This window comes from Elephantulus edwardii, unplaced genomic scaffold (assembly GCF_000299155.1).
Source record: "Elephantulus edwardii isolate Elephantulus edwardi_28Jun2011 unplaced genomic scaffold, EleEdw1.0 scaffold00017, whole genome shotgun sequence".
NCBI lineage: Eukaryota > Metazoa > Chordata > Mammalia > Macroscelidea > Macroscelididae > Elephantulus > Elephantulus edwardii.
In genome coordinates, this window is record NW_006399767.1 from 25156904 (window position 1) to 25180618 (window position 23715).

The 23715-nt window shown below is 36.6% G+C and overlaps 1 protein-coding gene across 1 annotated transcript in view; it reads left to right on the forward strand.

Annotated features, from left to right (window-relative positions):
- SRPK1 (SRSF protein kinase 1) overlaps window positions 1-23715 on the forward strand; it is an 82635-nt gene that overhangs the window by 41224 nt on the left and 17696 nt on the right. Inside the window, 11 exon segments of the mRNA XM_006903590.1 lie at window positions 1390-1508; window positions 3928-4036; window positions 5167-5254; window positions 6033-6120; window positions 13018-13124; window positions 13996-14161; window positions 15660-15685; window positions 16111-16324; window positions 16703-17107; window positions 17520-17620; window positions 22510-22617. Coding sequence (XP_006903652.1) covers window positions 1390-1508; window positions 3928-4036; window positions 5167-5254; window positions 6033-6120; window positions 13018-13124; window positions 13996-14161; window positions 15660-15685; window positions 16111-16324; window positions 16703-17107; window positions 17520-17620; window positions 22510-22617 — 1531 coding nt within the window.

Sequence of the window (23715 nt, forward strand, 5' to 3'; positions counted from 1 at the left end):
GTCCTTGGAGAAGGACATGATGCTTGGTAGGGTGGGAGGACAGTGCAGGAGGGGAAGGCCCTCTATGACGTGGACTGATTCAGCAACTGGAGTAATCGGGATGGGTGTGTTGGAGACGGTGCGGTTGACACAGGACAGAGCATAGTTTAGGGCTATTGTATGTAGGATCGCTATGAGTTGCAAGCGACTCTACGGCACATAACAACAAAATACTATTTTATCTAAAAAGCCCATATATGGCTAATGGAGGTGTTGCTCAGCACGGCCAGCCATTTTGGAAATCCATCTACTATATGGTATGCCAAAATGTTAGAAGAATAGTGCAAGACAGTGGTTTCTGTTCGGGTTGTTTTGTTTTGTTTTGTTTTTTAAAAAAAAAAAGCTGTACAATACTTTGAGGCCAAAGTGCCACTTAAAACCGAAATGTTTATGGCTAAAGTCTAAAAGGGGAAATGCTACAAAATGTTAGTAGTTTGCGTAAATAGTATACACAGGCATATTTCAGAGATCTAAGGTTTGGTTCCAGACCATCACAATAAAAGTGAAATTTATAAAAGGGAATCACACACTTTTCTAAGTACAGATAAATGTTATGGGTATGCAGTAACATTTTGGAAAGGCTTGAAATATTGTGAGAATTCTCAAAATATGACAGAGATACAAAGTGAGCACTTGCTGTTGGAAAAATGGCACCAAAATACGTTCAGTTTGTAAGGAACTCAGCAACTGGAAAGTGTGATAAAATGAGGTCTTCCTGAATTTGTTTTCAAATGGTTTTTGTTGTTTTTCCAAATTTTCTACACTTACCGTGTTCTTTTCATGAAAGAAAATATTTCTATAATAGAGAAATCTAAATACTAGTATATAAAAATATGTAAAATTTTCTTTTTAGAAATGAAAAATTACAAACAAATTTGGTATCCAACTGTGGAATGTACTAATAGTAAGAATAGTTCTAAGGGAAACGTGTAAGATTTAAGAATTTGCACAGGAATGTGGGAGAATAGTTTATGACCTGCTAGGATAATCAAGATACAATTTTTTTTTTAAAATATGGAATATGTTTTGATAAAAATAAGACAAAATGCTGGAAAGTATCCAGATTTTATCAGGGATTAATACTGACAGTCACTGTGGCTTTTTCCCCTTTTATATTTTTAATATATTTCCCAAACATAATTTGATTATCCTATGTATTGATTTTCTTTACAGAGCAGTCCTTTCCTAATATGAGGTAAAGCTATAGGTGATACTGTTTTCCTAGATTGCCATTTGGTAGTATTTTGTCTATATGACCTAGAGATAGGAAGATAAACTAATTCATGAAATTTCTTAAAGTTTTGTTTTCTCCTCTTCATATGAAATGAACATTTTTACATCATTTCTTAGATCTGAAACTCAGCACCGAGGCTCTGTCCCTCATTCTGAGAGTGATCTACCAGAACAGGAAGAGGAGATCCTGGGGTCTGATGACGATGAGCAAGAAGATCCTAACGATTATTGTAAAGGTAAGGAAAACAATCCCAGCTAAGACATATTCATGCAGTTGTAATTTCTCATTTGGATGTTTAGTTTATTATAAACACAGTTTGGGTCTTCTTTCTAAAACCATGCCCACTACTATTAATTATGACTCAGGGCAGCCCTCTGACCCTTCATCAAGTGTCTGGTGTTATAAATCTTTTCAGGAAGAGACCATTTGTAGTTGGTGGTTCTCAAATACCAATTTATCAACTAGTAACCCACTGTATAAAATAGTATTAGCTCTTTAAAAATGAAAATAAAACAAAAATTTCTTCTGCTGTTGTTGATATTAACTTGGGTTGATATTAAATAGGGTAGAACTGACCCATAAGATTTCCAAGGCTGAAAATTGTTGAATTAAGCAAGCAGCCACATCTTTCTCGTACAGAGTGACTTACGGGTTCAATTGCTGGCTTTCCAGTTAGCGGGGTACTTTGACATTGGACCTTCAAGGCTTTATTCACCCTTAGTCGAACTGAATTTATTAATACCTAGTTTTTTATTAGGTTTTTTTAAACTTTTTATTAGTCTGAAAATGATACTTCTTTAAGACATTTTCAGAAAGAGATTAAGCTTAGAAGAAAATAAAAGTTACTTCTAATGCAGTCAACCTTAAGCAGGCATTGTAATAGTTTGATGTGTAGATTTATTTTTTAATGTTTGTTTTTTTTTTATTTTAATGACAGTTTAGAGAGACTTTGGATTTCCATTCTTTCATTGTTATACACTTTCTTCCCTGACCACCCCTCCCTCCAGTTCACTTTTCTCTTTGAAAAGTAAAAAAAAAAAATTCTTTCATTTTTAAACAATCACCCCCAACAAATCCACTCCACTATTCAGCTTTCATTCTGGACTCTTGTCATGACAGTAATACCTAATCATATATTACTTTTAAACAGTTCTCTCCCTCATCTGTTTCAATGCAGTGTACATTATTTATCCCCACTTAGTTTCCCCCAACCCTAATGTCAGTCCTGCTTTACAACAGTGGCACTATGCAGTATTTGTCCTTTTGTGACAGATATTTCACTCAGTTTAATGTCCTCCAGGTCACCTATTTTGTATAATATTTCATAAGTTCCTTGTTTTTCAGTGCAGCATAGTATTCCATTGTTTAAATATACTACAGCTTCTCTATCTGTTTGTTGATGGGCACTTGGGTTGTTTCCAGCTCTTTGCTATTGTGATCAAAGCAGCAATAAAGGTGGGTGTGTATATACCTACTTGGGTGGCAGTTCTGATTTCTTTAGGGTATATTCCCAGTAGTGGGATTGCTGGCTCAAATGGTATTTCTGTTTCCAACTTTTTGAGAAAGCGCTGTATTGCCTTCCATAGTGGCTGCACCATTTTACTCTCAAACCAACAGTGAATAAGGGTTCCATTTTCTCCACCACCTCACCAGCATTTGTTGTTTAGTGCTGTTCTGTTAAATTTTGTTCTTTTTACTGGGGTGAGATGATATCTCATAGTTGTTTTGAGATGTGTAGATTATTTTTATAATAATAATAATAATTATTATTATTATTATGTGCATGTACCATCAAATTGGATCTGACTGGTACAGGAGGAGATTGTCCCTCCTTCTTCAGCAGAGCATCTGGTGGATTTGAACCGCGGTGCATCTTCTTGAAGATGTGTAGATTTTTTTTTTAAATTCTAATTTTTTCTTGAAGAATCAGTTGAAAACTAGAGTTACAGATATTTATGCTGGCTATCTTTTCTGCTTATGAGATTTTCCAGGATGTTTGGATGTTTTAAAATAAAATGTACTTCTGTATCATCTTGAGAAGAATATGGTATTTTTTCAATTGTTATCAAAGACTGATACCTTTATCCCAAAGAAATCCTGCTAGCCTTTTAAGGACTTTGGGAGAAGAAAACCCCTTATATTATTTTATCTTTTTTTAACTAATAAATAAGATTTGTTAATCTCTCTAAGAAAAAAAAAGTCTCAAGACTGCAGTAGTGTGTAGATATAAGTAGATTTGTGTTTAGATAAATCTGTTAAATTATTGAGGGACAAGGGTATTTTGATAAATAATCTTTGAAGTTGGTGGCTTCTGAAAGTAGGTAGCTGCTTTATACAACATCATTGACTCAGTGTAAGTAGGCTTGCTTAGATTTTTCTTTTTCCTTAATGAGCTCAGTAATATGCTGGCTGATTTGGTTGTTAATTGTTTATATAGGAGAAACAATGCTTAGTTGATAAAAGATGTGGTGGTGGTGGTGGTGGTGTTATGCTGCAAGCCAGAACCTACTCACAGCCGACCCTCCAGCAGATTTTCAGAGATAGTGTATCCCACGGGAGGAGAGTGCCCATCTTTCTTAGGCAAATAATAATAATAATTTCTTATCCTATTTCTCTCATTAAAGCTGTATTTTCTTTCCCGTTGTTTCTTCTAGGAGGGTATCATCTTGTGAAAATTGGAGACTTATTTAATGGAAGATACCACGTGATCCGAAAACTGGGTTGGGGACACTTTTCAACAGTGTGGTTGTCATGGGATATTCAGTAAGTTTTAGTTAGTTCTTCAGGAGATTTGTTTAGGTAATATCTGAGGTTTTAAGATGATTTGGGCTACAGTTTGTTTATTTTAGACTGACATATTCTTGGTAATAATCTTTATGCTCTTGAGCAAATCCCTTTTCTCTCTGAAGTATCAGTAACATTTACCCCTATCTTTAGAGATAGGAAGATGATTGATACCAGTAACCTGAAACCAAACTCACTGTTACTTAGTTGATTCACAGTGATGTCAGCCTTTATCAGGTTTCTTAGGTAGCTAGTCTTTTACCATAGGAGATTGCCCATCTTTCTCTCCTGGAGAGTAAGTCCTACACAAGCTTGGTGAAATTGTTTGTTCTCTCATTTTCAGAAAGGTTTGTTTTTCTCTACATTTTTAATAAAATTCAGAGACAATAAAAAATACCTCTTCACACAACATTTGTTTATCTACAAGTGTATAATTTGCTCTTGTGAGAGTAATTTAGGCCTTTTATGTTATTATGCTCCTTATAATGCTTTCTGTCATCTCATTTTTATGATTCTTGTCATTGTTTTTATCTAAATATTTTTTCTGTCTTCTTAAATGATAGTTTACTATGCAGTGTATTTATGATTCCTATTTTTTTCCCCTTATCTCCTTTTGATGGTGTTACTTGGGATTCAGACTTTAAGAAGATTTTTACTTATGGGAAGTTTGGGTGACATTATAGTTTTTTTCAATGTAAAGTCAGTCTTCTTAGTACTTTTTTGTGGGTAACTTGACTATTCATGTACAGAGAAATAACAAAATCATCAGTATTTGTACTACTTCATTCAGATTCCATTGCCAGTGGCAAGAGAGTGAGAAGGAAAACTTGTATTAACATGAGTGTCTTCAGCCATTCGGAGATAAATATTGGCTTCCTAAAGTAAGCATTACCATTTATCTCAGTCTGGAGCTCTGGTGGCTTCATGGTAAGGAACTGTGCTGCTTTGGCATTTAGTTCTTTGAATCCACAAGCTGCTCTGCAGGAGAAGGATGGTCATATTTTGCCTCTGAAAACTACTGGAGGGGTCAGCTCTGACTTGATGGCTCATAACAACAACAACAGTAATAGTGGGTCACTTACTCCTAATTACCTGTGTTTGTTTCATAGGGGAAAGAAGTTTGTGGCAATGAAAGTAGTTAAAAGCGCTGAACATTATACTGAAACCGCACTAGATGAGATTCGGTTGCTGAAATCAGTGAGTATTGGATCATATTTTTGAACTGCAGAGCATTTTGATTCAAATTTTATTGATTTAACATAAATACCATGTAGTAAACTCTTCCAGTATAGGTAATTTTGACCATAAAGTTCTCAATACCTTTAAAAAGAGGGTAGAAGACAACAACAGTATCTGCTTATTTGGTAATATGGAACTGGTGTGATGAGGTTTCTCTGAACTCATTTCATTCTGGCTTTTAAGCCCAGCTTTATACTGGTATAACATTAATTTCTTCTGATCCTTAGATTTTTCATTTGTAGAATGATGTTACTTACGTCAGAGGAATTTTAAGGAAATGCTTTTCAAAATGTCAGATAGGTAACTTTGCCAAAAAGTAAATCAACATAATACTTTGTTTACTGAGGAACTTTTTCTTTGGGAAAAACAAGTTTTAGCTAAATAAAAGAAAGCACTGTTGCAACAGTTGATTTGCATTCTTGAAAAACTCCTTCACTCTTCATGGTGTGTAAACCAATAGTTGTCAGTCTTTGGGTTGCACTTTGAGCAGCAAATCGATAGAATTAGAAAAATATTCTTTGTTAATTTCTTGTGAAAGAATATTTAGATTGTTTGCCTGTTGGACTATTGACATTTTAGTTTGTTTCCTTGTGGGAGACATTTTTTAAATTTTTAAAGTTATTAACCATTTGTTTTATTTGCTGCAGATAGTACCTTTGGCTAAATTCCCTCCCTTACCATTTGACTTAATTCTATGCTTTTGTTTTTGCTAAATACTGTCTTTTCTCTACTCCAGGTTCGAAATTCAGATCCCAATGACCCAAATAGAGAAATGGTTGTTCAACTTCTAGATGACTTCAAAATATCAGGAGTTAATGGAACTCGTATCCTTTTAAGAACATGTTTGAGATTCAGTCATGAAATAGCTTTGTCCCAAAGACAGGAACCACATTGTGCAAATAGCATTGGTCTCTTTTTCTCAAGGCAAACAATAGTAAAATTACCTATTTTTGTAAACTTCTGAAAACATAGATGTGAATTTTATCATGTGGTATGATTTTTCAGTGTTGCTTAAGGCATTTTCCTCTTTTAAGGCAAACGAAACTGAACTTATTTTTAGAAAATATCTTTTATTACTAAGTAAAGATTCTGTTACCTTTCTCAGCTAACAAAATACTTTTTCATGGTAAATACTAATAAAGCATGATTTGGTTTGTTTTTCACTAGAACTTTAACTTTGAAGAGACCATGCATCTAGATAATGCTTAATCTAAAACAAGTATATTTATGTTGTGTCATAATGGAGACAATGACTTGTTTTATGTTTTTATCCAACATTTTAGAAAGCTAAAATAAATCTTAAATGATTTGTTTTCACAAGTTACTGTCAAAGTTGTATCCTAATTAAAAGGACATAACCATGTTTATAAAGGTCTGTCAGGTTTTTCCAGAGTAAAAGATAGAATTTTTGGTATGAAGAGTGCAGATAATCTTTTCATTAATTATTTGGAAAAACTTGTCATTTTACCATTTCTGCACTTTATACAAAGGGGTTTTAACAAAGAGAGCTAAAGAGGAGATGGAAAAGGAAGGGGAGCCGATGATAATGTGAACTTCTTTATCATTTGAAGTTAGTTGTGTGTCATTTACTTAGGATATAGATCATAGAAATGGAATGTGGCATCAGGTTCTGAGGAGGACTCATCAGTAACCTGCATTATGCAAATGGCTCAGCCTTGCTTGCTGAAAGTGAGGAGGACTTGAAACACTGCAGAAGATCAAGAATTACAGCCTTTGGTATGGATTGCATCTCCACATCAAGAAAACAAAAGTTCTTACCATGGGACCAATAGACAACATTATGATAGATAGAGAAAGGATTGAAGCTGTCATTGATTTCATCTTCCTTGGAACAGCAAGGAGCTATCTTGCATTAGGCAAGTATACTGTCATGGCATGGACCTCTCTAAAATACTTCAGAGCACTGATGTCACCTGGAAGGCTAAGATGCTCCCGATTCAAGCTGTACTCCCTTTACACCTGCTGTGAATTGGAGAGACGGCGAATAAGGATGACAGAAGAACTGTTGCATTTGCACTGTGGTGTTGGATAAAAGTACCGAGTATCCAGTGGACTACCAAAAGAACAAACAGGTATGTCTTGAAAAAAGTGCAACCCGAGTGCTCCTTGGAGGCAAAGATGGTAAAGTCCTGTCTCTCATACTTTGGACATGATGCGAGGAGAGGCTATTCTTTGGGAAGATACATCATATTTGAAAAGATGCAGCATCTGCAAAAGAGAGGAGCATCCTCAATGAAATGACTGCAGCAGTGGGTTCGAGTTTGTCAGAGATGATGAAGATCCCACAGGATAGGACAGGGTTTAGATCTGTTGTTCATAGGGTCACTGTGAGTCATTCTCAACTCTCTGATACCTAACAATATAGATCACAGATACCTGGATTTCTAAGAGAAATATTTGTAAGGCTCAACCACCTCATTTTTAAAGCTGTCTTATGTGTACTGTGGTCATTTTGGAGATAGCTTACTCTGAAAGTATGTGTGTATGAAGGGTAGGGAGAATGTATCTATGTCAGAAGTCATAATAACTATTTTCCTAATTTTGTCCTGTGATGTTTGTCATTGTGCAGAATTTCTGTCCTCCATTTGCCTTTAGGGTTTTTCTCCACCCTTTTTTCTACTTCTTCCAGCTTTCTTGGCATCATATGTTCCTACTGGGATGTAATTTGGGATGTTGTATTAAAGGTTAATGGGTTCTAGAATTCTTCCTTCTCACATTTTTGTTTTTCTTTGTCTCTTGGCATCTTGCTTTTTCTCATCTCTTGTCTTTGTCTTTTCTTATATTGAAATATAAAGGTCCAAATACTAAAAAGATAGCTGCAGTAGATTATATATATATAAAAACTGGTTTTATTCTACTTCTATAGCAGGTATGAAAAATAGTTAGGGGACAACTGGACCGTATGTTATACTCCCATTATCTGTTCAGTGTCGTTTTATTGACACCTCAATGCTTATATTTTTATAAATCAGCCCTGATGGCCTAGTGGTAAGAAACTGTGCTGCACTTCCAAAGACTTGCAGTTCAAATGCACTAGCTACTCCACGGAGGATCAGCATTCTCTTCCCGTGCGATTTATTGCCTCTGAAAATCCACTAGAGGGTCAGCTATGAGTTTGTTCCATACAGAACGTTGACTCAGTGGCACACAACAATAGGGCCTGCTTTTAGGGTTGTTTCTCATACATATTTTGTCTCTATAGTAATTTTTATTTATAAATACATCCTAAGTATACTTCTTACTCAGTATTTTCACTCTTTTTATTATCTCAGGAATTTTATGTCACTGCATATAATTTAATACAGAATTGTTGTTATAAGCTGTCGTGTCGCTTGCGACCCATAGCGACCCTATGTATGTATAACCGCCCTAAACTCTGCTCTGTCCTGTGCCAATCGCACCGTCTCCGATACACCCATCCTCATTACCCCAGTCGCTGAATCAGTCCACGTCATAGAGGGCCTTCCCCTGCTGTGCTGTCCCTCCACCCTACCAAGCATGATGTCCCTCTCCAAGGACCAGTCCCTCCTTACAACATGCCCAGAGTATGTTAGACAGAGCCTCAGAATCCTTGCCTCCAAGGAGCCACCCAGTTTAACCCTTTCCAGGATGAATCTGTTTGTTTTCCTAGCAGTCCATGGTACTCTCAATACTCGTCTCCAGCACCACAGCTCAAAGGCATCAATTCTCCTTCTATCCTTTCTAGTCATTGTCCAACTCTCTGATGCATAACAAGTGATTGCCTGTATCAGACACACCTTAGTCTCCAGAGAGACACCATTGCCTTTCAGTACTTTGGAGAGGTCCCTAATAGCAGACTTTCCCATGGCAATATGTCTTTTAATTTCCTGGCTACTGGTGCCAAGAGTGTTGACTGTGGAGCCAAGCAAATGAAAGCTGTGAACAATCTCAATCTCTTCACCATCCATCCTAATGCTGCCAATTGGCCCAGTGGTGAGAATCTTTGTCGTCTTGACATTGAGCCTCAGTCCATATTGGAGGCTACAGTCCATGACACTCTGCAGCAAGCGCTTCAGGTCCTCCTCAGTTTCAGCAAGGAGGGTTAAAGTTGTCAAATGTAATGTTCCTCTCAAAAGTTAAAATTTGAAGTGAAGATATACGAGAATACCTAAGGGAGGGAATCCTTTTTTTTTTAAAAAATTTAATCAGTTGGTATTTTTTAAAAACATACCATGCAAAAGCACTTATTTCAAGAGGTTCAGATTCCTAACCAATTTTGGTTTGGTTGTCTATTCCTCCTGGTAATCTTGTGCCAAATTTTACCTTATGTTATATTTATAAAGTATCTCTGAAAGACAAGATCTCTCCAAAGGCTGTATGATTTTTGTTTTCCATTTCATTTGTTTATTATTTAATTCCAGATCAACATAAAGTCTATACATTGCAAGTGGCATTATCTCTTAAGTATTTCTTCATGCAGTTTATTTAAAGAAGCCAGATTCTTTGTTTATCATTTCCCATAGGCAGGAGTTTGCAATTTTATAGCCTTTTATGGGTAATTATTGATTGATGATTACATGAACTCATCACAAGTTACATAGCCAGGATAGTCTTCATTAGCAGAAATACGTTTGTGAAGAAACTCTTAACCTTCATCGGTGGTTTGAATTTTGATAAAAGTATGTACCAGTGCTGCTTGTTGTATTGGTGAGTGCTGTCCGGTAAGTCCCACTCATAGTGACCCTGAGTTCAGCCTCATGAAGTGTGTTGTCTGTCCTACACTATCCTCACAGTAGTTGCTATGTTTGTTTGATACCATTGTTTCAGCCACTCTGTGTATCCGACTCTGGATAAGATTGTTCTCTTTTTCACTGATAATTTGCTTTTCTGAGCATGATGTTCTGTAGGGGCCATTTCCATGAGGTAGTCTGACCCTTCAATTTGTAATTTGGAACAGTTCATAACATTAACTTTGTATTTGTTCAAGAGAATGAATACGTTGCCTTGTTCCTAATTTGGCTTTATTTCCTTATGATTAAATTCAGGTTTAGGGGGAGCTCTGGTGGCCTAGTGGCAAGGAGCTGCAACTACAATCCCAGAGACGCACGGTTCGAATCCACCAGATGCTCTGCTGGGGAAGGAGGGACAATCTCCTCCTGTACCAGTCAGATCTGATTTGATGGTACACTCACACAAAAATAATAAAAATTTAAAAAAAAAATCAGGTTTAGGTTGGATTTGAGTTGCTAAGAGTAGCTTGGTTTGTTTTGCTTTTGGTTTGGTGTTTTGTTTTTTTTTTTCCATGCATGGTGGTGGTTTTATTTTTCAAAGAGGAGTTCTAAAACCTCACACTAAAATCAGGTCAAAAGGTAAAGTTTAAAATAGACTGTTCTGTAAGGATAAATGATAACATATGTAATGACTGTTTATAAAATCTTGATTTTAGCATGTATGATACACCTAGTTGGCTGTAGCACCCAGGTTTTCCATATTAGCCAGTCATTTTTCTCTTGCCTGTGAAGATTTCTCACTAGCCGCCTTCTGCATTTATTGCATGATCTCAGAATATCTCTGCTTTGAGAGGGAGTCAGGCTGTCCCCTTTTCTTTTTCCCTTGCTAATCTCCTGGGTTTTCTTGATGTTTTTCTGACGGGCAAGTTCTCTGATATCCATGGGCCATCCTGTCCACTGGGCAGAGCCTGGAAGAAAGCAACTAGGAAAATCAGTGGTTCCCTGGAGCACACTGGCGGCGTAACAGTCAGCAGTCTCCTAATAGGTTGATTTGTTTTAATACCACGTGGATGCCATGTTTTATTCTTCTCATTATATCAAAGGTTATCATGTGAATTTATTCCACCATGATGGCAGTAAATTTGATCTCTTTGTTAATGCATTGTCTTCCAGATATCTCTCTTATAAAAATGCCTTTTCTTTTTGTATAAATAATAATTCATGTGGTACTAGTCTGAAACCAAGTGGCCCTTTTCCCAAATAGTTTTTTCACAAAATAATTTTTTAAGTATGTACTGATTCTTACCGGAATAATTTATTTATTACCATGGTGATTATAATATGGTCCTTTTTCTGTTGTCACGCTTTGTGTACTTGTTATTAGACTTTCCTCTGAAAGTTAACATTTCCCTTATCTCTCCCACTTTTTAATATCAATATGGACTCATCTTCTCTCTTATTTTAATTCATACACCTTTCACTATTTTGAGGTTGAAATGCTCTCAAGCTGGGCCAGTGACATCCTCTTCAAACTGGTTTCTGTTTCCCGTTGACATGTTTTCAAGGAGTTCAAGTTCATAATAGCCCCGGAGTGGGCACTTTTCCCAAAAGCTCAGGTTTTTCCTGGTGATTTTATTTGAAATAAAAGTCTGGACAATAACAATAGATGATTACTATATTTGTATATCTTGACTTTCAAGTTGGTGTAGAAGTCTCTAGGGTGCACTACACCAACCTTTGCCTGATAAACTCGCTGCAATACCCTTCACATGGGTGGACTCAATTAATTACTTGTATTATGTGATGTAACGGAGAAGTTCATACATGAATAGAACACATGGTGGCACTAGAATAAAGATTCATTTTTCTACTTCTGAAAATCAGCCATTAAAAGGTATGGAACAAGGAGCTTTGGTGACTTAGTGGTGAGGACCTGCACTGCTAACCCTAAGGCATAGGGTTTAAATCCACCATCTGCTCAGAGAGAGAAAGATGGGTAGTCTCCTCCTGAGCTATTTAATGCCTCTGAAAATCCTATGTAACAACAATGCCTGCTTTAGGGTTGAACGCTGATTTCCTGAGCTGGGCTCAGGAATTTTTTTTTTTAAAAGCTATGGAGCACAGTTTTATCTGACACACGAGGTGCCCTTGGTCAGAATCGACTGAATGGCAAAGCATATAAAGTGAGTCAGTTTTCTGTTTTGAAAAGATGTTGACTTTAGTGGATTTTAGGTTAAGATTTGGCACATTGTCCTCTTCAGTTTTGACAAAATTGTTTCTCTTTGCTTTGAGACTAATTCAGTGTTGTTGTTGTTATGTGCCGTCGAGTCGCCTGCGACTCATAGCGACCCTATGTACAACAGCCCTAAACTCCGCTCTGTCCTGTGCCAATCGCACTGTCTCTGACACTCCCATCCCAATTATCCCAGTCACTGAATCAATCCATCTCATAGAGGGCCTTCCTCTCCTGCGCTGTCCCTCCACCCTCCCAAGCATGATGTCCCTCTCTAAGGACCGGTCTCTCCTCACAACATGTCCAAAGTAAGTTAGATGGAGCCTCAGAATCCTTGCCTCCAAGGAGCCACCACCCGGTTTAACCCTTTCCAGGACAAATCTGTTTGTTTTCCTAGCAGTCCATGGTATTCTCAATACTCTTCTCCAGCACCACAGCTCAAAGGCATCAATTCTCCTTCTATCCTCCTTGGTCATTGTCCAACTCTCTGATGCATAACAAGTGATTGCAAAAACCATGGCCTGAATGTTAGTTTAGAAGTCAAGAAAAAATTCTTTTCTGATTTAACAGTTTAGCCTTTGTGGTTTTGTGAATTGCAGTGATATCTTTCCTCTTAGCACTGTTTTGATGTATATAATTTTTTCAGTAAATCACTCCCCTCTCTCGCCTTTTTTTTTTCTTCAGTAACTTACTTAATCTTGGCATAGAATGTAACCTTGTCTTGTCCATTTGCCCTTCGTTTTTTTGCACGTTCCTTTTTCTTAACAAATCTCTAGATATCTGCATGGTGTTTGAAGTTTTGGGCCATCATCTGCTCAAATGGATTATCAAGTCAAATTATCAGGGGCTTCCACTGCCTTGTGTCAAAAAAATTATTCAGCAAGTATGTATCTTACTCTTTACAGTATGATTTTTCCATAATCTTGAAGAATCACAAGTTTTATATTTCCAGTTAGTTTTTGTTTTTTAATTTCCTAAACTTTTCATTCCTATTTAGTCCCTAATGTTTGCATTTTGTTCTGTATTAAAATATTTAGCACAGCCATTTTCTGCCCAAGTTTACTTCTTATCATAATTATGAGTGAAATTGTATGAAGTACCAGATATAAGAAAATTATCCATAAATTCTGCTAGCACACAATCATATATTAACCTATAGACTTGCTAGAACAAAACATTATCGCTTTATATAACAGGGGAACTCTGGTAGTTTCTAAGGAATTGTATTAGTATCCTGGAGATAGTACCTGTCTGACTGTTTGAATCTATCGGTAATGTCAGGGCAAAATGATAGGCAGTCTTCTGAAAACCTACTGGGTTTGATTTAGGCTCAGTGGCAGTGAGTTTGAATTTGATACGTCATGGACATTTTCTAGTTTATATGTAGTATTCTATCAGACTTTACCAATAGAAAATGAAATATTTCAGAGGGCAAATGACTTGTTTAAGTTAATGTTTTTTGGTAGAGGAATCTTATCTGAAAAGCAGGAGTGTGAGAAATGTAAGTCTCTGTCATCAGCTATATTTCAGTGCTAAAGGGCATACTGAACATTTACTTCAGTTTTTATACTGCGCTTAGTTAATATTTCTATAAGAATTAGATTTGGAAAAAAACATGGGAAAAAAAAGATTTTAAAAGACTTTATTTCTAGTCATAGGAGTTTTGTTTCTTAATATGCTATGACTTCTTTCCTCTCCAGAAAGACTTAGATCCTGTGTTGTCTACAACACTTTACTGCTGTTTTGCCATTTAGGTATTGCAGGGTCTGGATTATTTACACACTAAGTGCCGTATCATCCACACTGACATTAAACCAGAAAACATCTTGTTGTCAGTCAATGAGCAGTACATTCGGAGGCTGGCTGCAGAAGCAACAGAATGGCAACGATCAGGGGCTCCTCCGCCTTCTGGATCGGCAGGTGTGTTTTCTTTGATGACTGTTTTTATTAGAAGAAATGAAAGAGAAATTCTATTCTTTATTATAAATGCCTCTCTTTTTTTTTTTTGTCCTATTGCCAGGCAGTTAAATAAAATATATTCATTCATTTAATAACAAAATGTAGGAAGCACATATGTGTAAGAAATAGTATTAGCTTAGAAGAAACTTATCTCGATATTATCATATGAAGAAAAAACTAGAGATTATATCTTTTCGAGACATGTACATTCAGTATCACAAGAACTGCTTTATGTTGTTGCTTTGAAATGTCTTTCTCATTTTGATGGTCATTTTGATGTTCTATATCTTAACATAATAACACATACTTTCTATAGATCAGAGATCTGTGGAGAGACAAGATCACATGGTATTAAGAACTTGCGTTTAGTATTGGAATTGGACAAACTGGTTTGAATCCTGACTTCACCATTGCATAGATGACCGTGACTGTATTTTACTCATTTTATTTCATGCACTTTATTGGGATTTAGTTTTTCGTGTTAACACAAAGTGCTATGTGTTTAAATAAGCAATTTATGATTAATAATCACATAAGGATAACAGTTTTTCCTTTTGCAGTAATGGTTGTTTAATTGTATTCAACAAACTTCCTTGATACTTAAGTTAAATTTTCACTTATCACTGACTTCCTTTAGAGAGAAAGACTGAAGATTGATGCCCTTGTTAAAACTAGCAATTTCTCTACTTTAAGCATAATTGGAACTAGAGAAGTTATTTTTATGGCATTCATAATGAAAACTAGAAATAGAGACATAGCTCTTTGAATCTATTGATGTTAAATGCATGAGAATTATTTTACTTGCATTTGAAATTGTCAGTGCTTTTATTTTTCAAAATGGTAGTCTACCTTCTAAACCAAAAGCAGAATTACTACTTATAGGCCCATTGTTTTTCTGAAATCCAGTGTTTTCAACCCTTTTGGTTTCTGAAACAAAATCTATCTTGGTGAGATGCCGAGGCTAGTGGATTCAGATCACCAGCTTGTTGGTGAGCAAGCCATCCCAAAATCTGTTAAGCCACCAGGACTATGCTAAAGTGTTGTTGTTGTTGTTATGTGCCATCGAGTCACTTGCGACTCATAGCGACCCTATGTACAACAGCCCTAAACTCTGCTCTGTCCTGTGCCAGTCCCACTGCCTCTGGCACACCCATCCCGATTATCCCAGTCACTGAATCAGTCCACCTCATAGAGGGCCTTCCCCTTCTGCGCTGTCCCTCCACCATCCCAAGCATGATGCCCCCCTCCAAGGACCTCTCCCTCCTTACAACATGTCCAAAGTATGTCAGACGAAGCAAACTATGTGCTAAAGTAGTTTTAAAAAATTACGGTGTTATCTGCAAATTCTGCAAGCGTGAAACTTTTCATTCTGGTAGGAAATCTTGCCTGAATCTTGATTTATATTGCCTATTGTGTATTAGAATTCTTACTTTTTTTTTTTCCCTTTTCTTTTTTCTAGTCAGTACTGCTCCCCAGCCTAAACCAGTAAGTATAGGGTGTTTCTATATTTAATTCTGATTTATGGGTGGTGTGGGTTCTTCTGTCTTAGTTGTTGAGTTTGTTAAGAGTTCGGAAGTGAAAGAAAATATATTCCTGCGCTTCTGTAACTTTTCCCAATAAATTCTCATGAATCTTTAAGTGATTTTGTAGAGATGAAGCTTCTCTAAGTTTTAGTGTGATTTAAGAGTACACTAGCCCTCTGCAAAGCTGCTCAGAAGACCCAAGATTTGTTGTTAATTTTAATTTTATAAGGGTAGCCTCATTTTTTTTTTTTTAACGGAAAACATAAATGTTTTTGTTAGGGAAAGAGTGAAATTTAATTAGGAAGTAATTAAAGTTAACAGTTATCTCCAACAGGGAGTAATGGATTAGCCACCTGAAGGCTTTATCTGTTTGTAATCTCCGCCCAGGCTGACAAAATGTCAAAGAATAAGAAGAAGAAATTGAAGAAGAAGCAGAAGCGCCAGGCAGAATTACTAGAGAAGCGAATGCAGGAAATTGAGGAAATGGAGAAAGAGTCGGGCCCTGGGCAAAAAAGACCAAACAAGCAAGAAGAATCAGAGAGTCCTGTTGAAAAACCCTTGAAAGAGAACCCACCTAATAAAATGACCCAAGAAAAACTTGGTATAAATAGAGCATCACAAAACTTACTTTATGACAAACTTTAACATTATATATCATTGTTATATAATATAATGGTTTCATACATTCAGCACATCTCTGGGGGTGTCCTCATACTGTAAGCATACAGAACTTGTGATAAATGTTAGGCAGGTAATATTGAAATGTGATTTCTAACGTTTCTCTAGAAATGGGACATAGATTTAATTTAGCATTTGTATAATGTTAGGAAGATCTTTGTCCTTCCTTAAGTAGGTTTTAGACACTCAGTCATGGCTTTTATGTCATTCTAGAAAATATTTTAATCCTGTCAAGAGATTTTTTTCTGTTCTTTCTCTCGCATGCGTACACATACATGGTTTTTGTTTGTTTGTTCCTTAGAAGAGGCAAGCACCATTGTCCAGGATCAAACACTTGTGGAACATGTTGTAGAGGGTGGTGCAGCAGAAATTAATTGCAATGGAGTCCTTGAAACTGTTAAATATGCTGAGAACAGTAATAAAGGCACATTGAGGCTTAAGGAGGATCTCCATAATGCTAATGACTCTATCATCCAAAATTTGAAGCAGGAACCTAGTATCCTCAGCTCACAAAATGGAGATAACAACACCTCTCAAGAAATAGACACTTGTACACCTGTAGCCTTGGAGCCGTCAGATACCATGATGTGCCAGCCTTCCTCCAATGTAGACCGGGACATCAGCCAACTTCAGGAAAGCATTCGAGCAGAGATACCTTGTGAAAATGAGCAAGAACAAGAACATAATGGACCACTGGACAACAAAGGTACCTCTGTAGACATACTTTCCCAGCACTCCTTCCTTGAGCAATGTACTACCGAGTATCTAGACTAGAAGTGCGTTTGTTTTTGTAAATAAATTTTGCGTCAGGTGAATGTGTAAATATGTGGTCACTTTGGATTTTATTGACCACTTACTGGTGTGTACTGCACTTGGTGCTGTCAGGACAGCTGTACTCTCTTATTTCCCCTAGCAGTTCAGGAGCTCTTTGGTGTTTCACAGGATACAAGGAGGAAGCTGATCGGTCAGGGCACTTTGAGTTGACATAATCTTCATGCCATTTTTGTGTAAGAAAATGTATTGCAGGTTGCTCACTGGGTGCCTGGGTGTGTTTTTATTAACCTTTCCATTTTCAAGACTCTATTGGTAGTCTCAATGATGATACCTATTGTCTGTAGGGAAATCTACTGCTGGGAATTTTCTTGTTAATCCTCTTGAGCCAAAAAATGCAGAAAAGCTCCAAGTGAAGATTGCTGATCTTGGAAATGCCTGTTGGGTGGTAAGTTACACTTATCTCCATGCTTGAAGTGATCTAGAATGAATAAAAACTTACTTAGGTTGATGTGAGAAAATAGCAGCAATTCTGTACTCACACTGTCACTTAAAAATTCAGTAAATACTGTCCCTCCCCTTACCATTTTCCTTTTAACTTTTTATTATGGGAAACTTGAAATACATTATCAAATGACAACAGTCTCATTACCCCACAGTCTTGAGTACCCACAATCTAGTCCCTCCCATGTTAGGTAGTAATTTATGAAGTCATTGCTTCTGTGTGCTGCATAGTATTCCATTGTGTGGACGTACCATAATTTCTCAGTCCATTCATTTGTGGTTGAACATCTGAGCTATTTCTATATTCTTGTGAACATTTTTAATGGCCATATATATTCACAATACTGCTATGTACCAAGAACTCAAAATATATTTAGGTAAATACATTTTAGAGAAACAGATTAGCTCTTCACCTGTTTGGTCCACTTAATATTTCATGCTTCTGTACCTGGAACACCTTCTTTCATGCCTTCTACATATAACATTTGGAGCAATTTTCTTTATTTTGGTGAAATCTTTTCTGTTACTAGTACCACAACAGAATTACTCTCTTCTAGTGCTATATGTATATCTTTTTAAAAAACAAAGAAGTCTCTTTCTGCTAAAGACTTCAGATTCTTTTCATCCATTCACTTCTTTAATAAATACGGTGGCCCATACTCTGAGACATGGATCAACAAGACATGCATGCCCTCCCTGCCTGTCAGGTCTGGCTTGGATCTCAAGTCTTTTTTTACTTCTCTTGCACAACAGAATGTAATGTTCAGCAATAGAATGGATGATTTTTTAATTTTTTTTTTAAACACAGTGATTTTCATATAGTGTGGAATTTTATTTTACCTTTTCTTTTTCCTTTTTTCAAACTGAATGTATTTTTTTTCTGTGATATATGTATATGCTCTAGAGACAGAGTTAGATTTTCATTTAAAATTCCATCCCCTTCTGTAACAGTATAACTTCTTATCATTAACAGATCAGATATTTCTCTTGTTACTAATGTTTTCCGTTCACCTTTAGGTAGTATTTCTTCCTTTTGGAAAGTAAGACTTACATACCAGCACTGTACCCATATCTCTACCTTTCCAATTTTATTGTGATCTGAATTTAATGTTCATTTTACTTTAATAGTATTGTTGCAGTTGGCTATTAGGTGCTGTTAAGTCAAGTATGACTCATAGTGACCCTATGAACAACAGATTTGAACCCTGGCCTGTCCTCTGCCATCATTGTCATCTCTGACATGCTTGAACCCATTACTACTGTGTTGATCCATCTCATTGAGAGTTGTCCTCTCTCTCTGACCCTCAACCTTTCCTTGTAATATGTCCCTTTCCAAGAAATAGCCCCTGCTAACAGCTTGCCCTAAAGTGTGTGAGATGACGCTTCACTACTCTTGTCTCTAAGGAACACTCTGGCTGTACTTTCTCCAAGATATATCTGCTTGTTCTTTTGGGAATTCAGTATTTCCTTCCAACACAACTCAAAGGGATCATTTTTTTCTGCTATTTTTATTCATTTTCCAGCTCTCAGATGCATAGCAGGTAATTGGTAAGACCATGGCTTGAATCAAGCACACCTGGTCTTTAAACTTACTTCATTACTCTTCAGAATTTTTGAGAGATCTCTGACAGCCAACTTTCCCAAAACAATACGTTACCTGATCTCCCGACTTCTGGTGCCAAGATTGTGGATCTAAGTAAGATGAAATTGACATCTTCAGTCTCGTCCCCATTTATCGTGACATTGCTTATTGCTAGTGGTACGGCTTTTTGTATTCTTGATGTTGAAATGCAATCCAAGTGGAAGGCTGTATGTAGTCCTTGCTCTTCTACAGTAAGCACTTCAGGCCCTCCTTGCCTTCAGCAAGCAAAGTTAAATCATCTGTATATTACAGTTTGTACTCCTCCAGTCTTCTTGCAACATTCTTCATGAAGTCCAATTTCTCAAATGATTTGCTAAACATACAAATTGAATAGATATAGTCCTATTCAATTTAAGAAAGAATATAGCCCTTACACACACCTTTCTTGATTTTAAACCATGTGGTGTCTTTATATTATTAGAATTTTGTAATGCAGTCCTCACCTCAACTGATCATATAGTATATTATGATTTATTATTTTTCATAAGATCATGCTTCATTTGCCTAATTTTCTGTGTATTATCATTTAAAGGAGCCATGGTGGCTCAGTGGTAAGGAGTTGTAGTGCAAACACAAAACATGATGTCCCTCTCCAAGGACTGGTCCCTCCTTGCAACTTGTTCAGAGTATTTCAGACAAAGTTTCAGAATTCTTGCCTCTAAGGAGCAGCCTGGTCTCACTCTTCTCTAGGTTGTTATGTGCCGTCGAGTTGCTTGCGACTCATAGCGACCCTATGTACAACAGCCCTAAACTCCGCTCTGTCCTGTGCCAATCGCACTGTCTCCGACACTCCCATCCCAATTATCCCAGTCACTGAATCAATCCACCTCATAGAGGGCCTTCCTCTCCTGCGCTGTCCCTCCACCCTCCCAAGCATGATGTCCCTCTCTAAGGACCAGTCTCTCCTCACAACATGTCCAAAGTAAGTTAGATGGAGCCTCAGAATCCTTGCCTGCAAGGAGCCACCCAGTTTAACCCTTTCCAGGACAAATCTGTTTGTTTTCCTAGCAGTCCATTCCTAACAGTCCTCTAGGTAGCATCCTAAAAAAAGACTATTGAAAATCTTTTTAGAGCCTCTTATAAATCTGATAATGTCTTTAGTCTACTTTCACATTCATTGGCTGCATTATAGAATTCCAGTTTGAAAATTTTTTTCCCCTCAGGTTTATCATTCATTGCTCACTGTCTTTTATTTCCATTCGGTTGCTGCAATAGACAGGTGCTCTTCTGATTCTTGATCCTCTGTGTGTTCTAATTCTTGATTCCTTCCTTCTCTCTGGAAATCCACAAAATTATTATCATCCCTTGGGTTTATAATTTCACAGTGATCTGCCTCACTGGATCTTCTTAAATCTGCTACACTAGGGATTTAGTGTAGGCTATTCTGATTCTTTGATCTTAACTTTTTTAGTTTCTTTTATATTCTTCATTTTGGTCTCTTTTTTATTTCTAAATCTGATTTATACAGATGTTAGATCTCCTATTCAAGTACTCTAGTTCTTCTGTCCTTTCCCTTTCCCCCCCCCAGTAATCATTTAGACGATTACTGGCCCATATTCTCAAATGTCATGTCTCCTTATGACACATTCTCTTGTTTGGGAGTACCATACAGCGCTTTTCTGTTGTCTCCCAGTGAAACCCGCATTCTTCTAAAGTATTTTACTTACTTTAGCAAACTTCTGTGTGCCTTTATTTGCATGATCCTTCTTTTCAAATGTTTTATTTTTTTTTCCTCTTTTAGTCATTCTGGTCTCTTTTTTTTAAATTTCCTTTTTTTCCTCCTCTTTTTTTCAGGTTTTTATTGGGGGCTAGGTGGGGGGATGGCCATCCTCGAAGGTGCTCACAGTTTCTTCAGCCACTCCAGGCTGGGACCCTGGGGGTCCTGGGGGTGGCTGAGCACATCAGGCAGGTTCCCATCATCTTGGAGGGGCACTGGGTAGCTGTAGGGGGTGATCTCGTTGATCATGGAGGCATACTTGGTGTAGGGCTTAATGAGGGCAGAATTACAGCGAGACCCGCGGTGGTGAAGGACACGACCAGCACTGGTTCCTTGGCCCAAGCATTCTTGAGGAAGGCTGTGAGTCTAGTCGCCATGGTGGCCTCCGCTGGTCATTTTATTTTGTTGTGGGTATTTTCCCCCCTTAATTTGTCTGCCTTCTAATTTCCCCTCTACAAAAATATCTTACAAATTTTAGTTTTTCTCTGATAAATTTCAATGGAATTAGAATATAGTTTTCCATTTTTCTCTGTGTATACTTTAATAGTATTTGAATTTTTTTCTTTGTATGACTCATTCTTAGTTGCTTTTTCTTTATTGTCCAATTATTTTGTATTACGTAAAAGCAGAGATAATGGAATAAACAGTTTTTAACTTATGGCCTACCTAATTTCATATTTCTGTACCCTGCCACTCACTTAGATTTTTGAAACATATCTCAGCCATTATTTTCACCAGTAAATACAGTTCTCTAACATTGCACTATTATTAATGTACCTAAAAAAAGTTGACAGTTCTTTAATTTCAAATATTTTATCATTTTCCTCCACTTGTTTCATAACATACTTTTAAATTTTACTAAGTCAAGATTCAAATAAAATTGATGAATCAAAAGTTGTCCTCTTTTTTTTGCTTTTACTAAAGAAAATAGCTTTTTGTAGTTTCTTCTGTGAGTTGCCTAGCATGCATGTTTCTGTAGATTAGTGTAGATTAAGGAACTTGATTATATTCATTACTTTTTTAAGGGAATGAGGGGAACAACAGAAAGGAAGGCAGGGATTACAAGTTTCTTGTAATTGGAAGTTTCAGAGAGAGCACATTGTAAGGAAAGGCGGAACTGAACATAATGTTTCATTTATTTGTTTAAATATAGTTTCTTAATTTTAGGCATGTCACTTAATTTTTGTTTGGGAAATTATTTTTCCATTTCTTTAAAAGCTATTACATTCTTTAAATCTGTCTTATCTACATTAAATTCCAATTCATTTGTTTGTAAAAATAATTTGGAATTATCTATGTAAATCAAAATTCTCTTCACAACTAATTGCATCAAAATAATTTGTAAGATCAACTAAATGGAAACTCTGATTTGGGGAGGAAAACATTATCAGTATGTATAGATTATTAAGCAGTCATAACTTGTTACCTTTTAGAATTCATGAATTTTAATATGTTTTCTTCTCCATATACTCAGCACAAACATTTTACTGAAGATATTCAAACAAGGCAGTACCGCTCCTTGGAAGTTCTAATAGGATCTGGCTATAATACTCCTGCTGATATTTGGAGCACCGCATGCATGGTAATGTTTTCTCCCTTCTGTTTCCCTTGTTACATGCTAGTTGCATACCCTACTCTGTGTGCTAATTTCAGTAAATTGTTACTCTAATTAAAGGAACTCTGGTCGCCTCTGCAGTCCCTTAGGCATGCAGTTTGAATTCACCAGCTGCTCTGCAGGAAGATGGGCAATTTTTTCATGTGTGATTAACTGCTTCTGAAAACCCGTTGGAGGGTCATTATGGGTCAGTTCTGACTCCATGGTACATATTAACATCACTTTAATAAGCAGAGAAGGATTTTGGTTATTTATCCATGGCAGTAACAATTTAATGTTAAAACTGGGGCTAAACAATGTCTTAAGTGTCTACTGCTGTATTTGATTTCTAGAAAGTTTCTCTTGGATGAAAAATTAAATTTTTCTCATAATAAATACTTGGTGTGGTGGTAGCTGGAAACTTCTAAAGCAAAGCTCTAAGAAGCTAGTTTTTGATTAGGAGGTTAGGAATACTTTTGCCCTTTTAGCATAGATGTATTTTCGGACCGTGGGAGGTCCTGGAATACGGCCGCGTTTTGTCAAGCAACTCTTCAGGTATCTTTGCAACTTGCAAGATATGCAACCCAGTCACCAAGTTTCTTTTTTGTCCCAGGTATTCAACTACTTTGATCTCTGGGAAACCAAGTTCAGGTTTATTAGATAATAAATAATTTCCCACAAACAACCTCACACTGGAATATATTTTCTGAAATGATGTATACTTGTCAAGGTCTTTTAGCACAATTTCTAATTGTGTATTTGTTTAGCTTTTTCTCCATTAGCAACTCCATCACGGTAGGCATCATTTCTGCTATGTATAGCTAAGGATTTGGGTCAATGCCTGGCACATTTTAAGTGTTTGCTTATATAGATTTGTGGACAATCAAATGATGAACTAAACCATTAAACTATTAATGTAATTAATGTTTAGTGTTCAGTCTGCTATATTAGAGTTGACACATATATGCCTACTACCCAACTGAGAAGCTTTTTCTCTTCAGCTGAAGAAAACTTGAGAGAAACTTACATCTCCAAGCTAAGTAGAAACAAGTAAGTTTAATATCATGTGCACTAGATAAAATAATG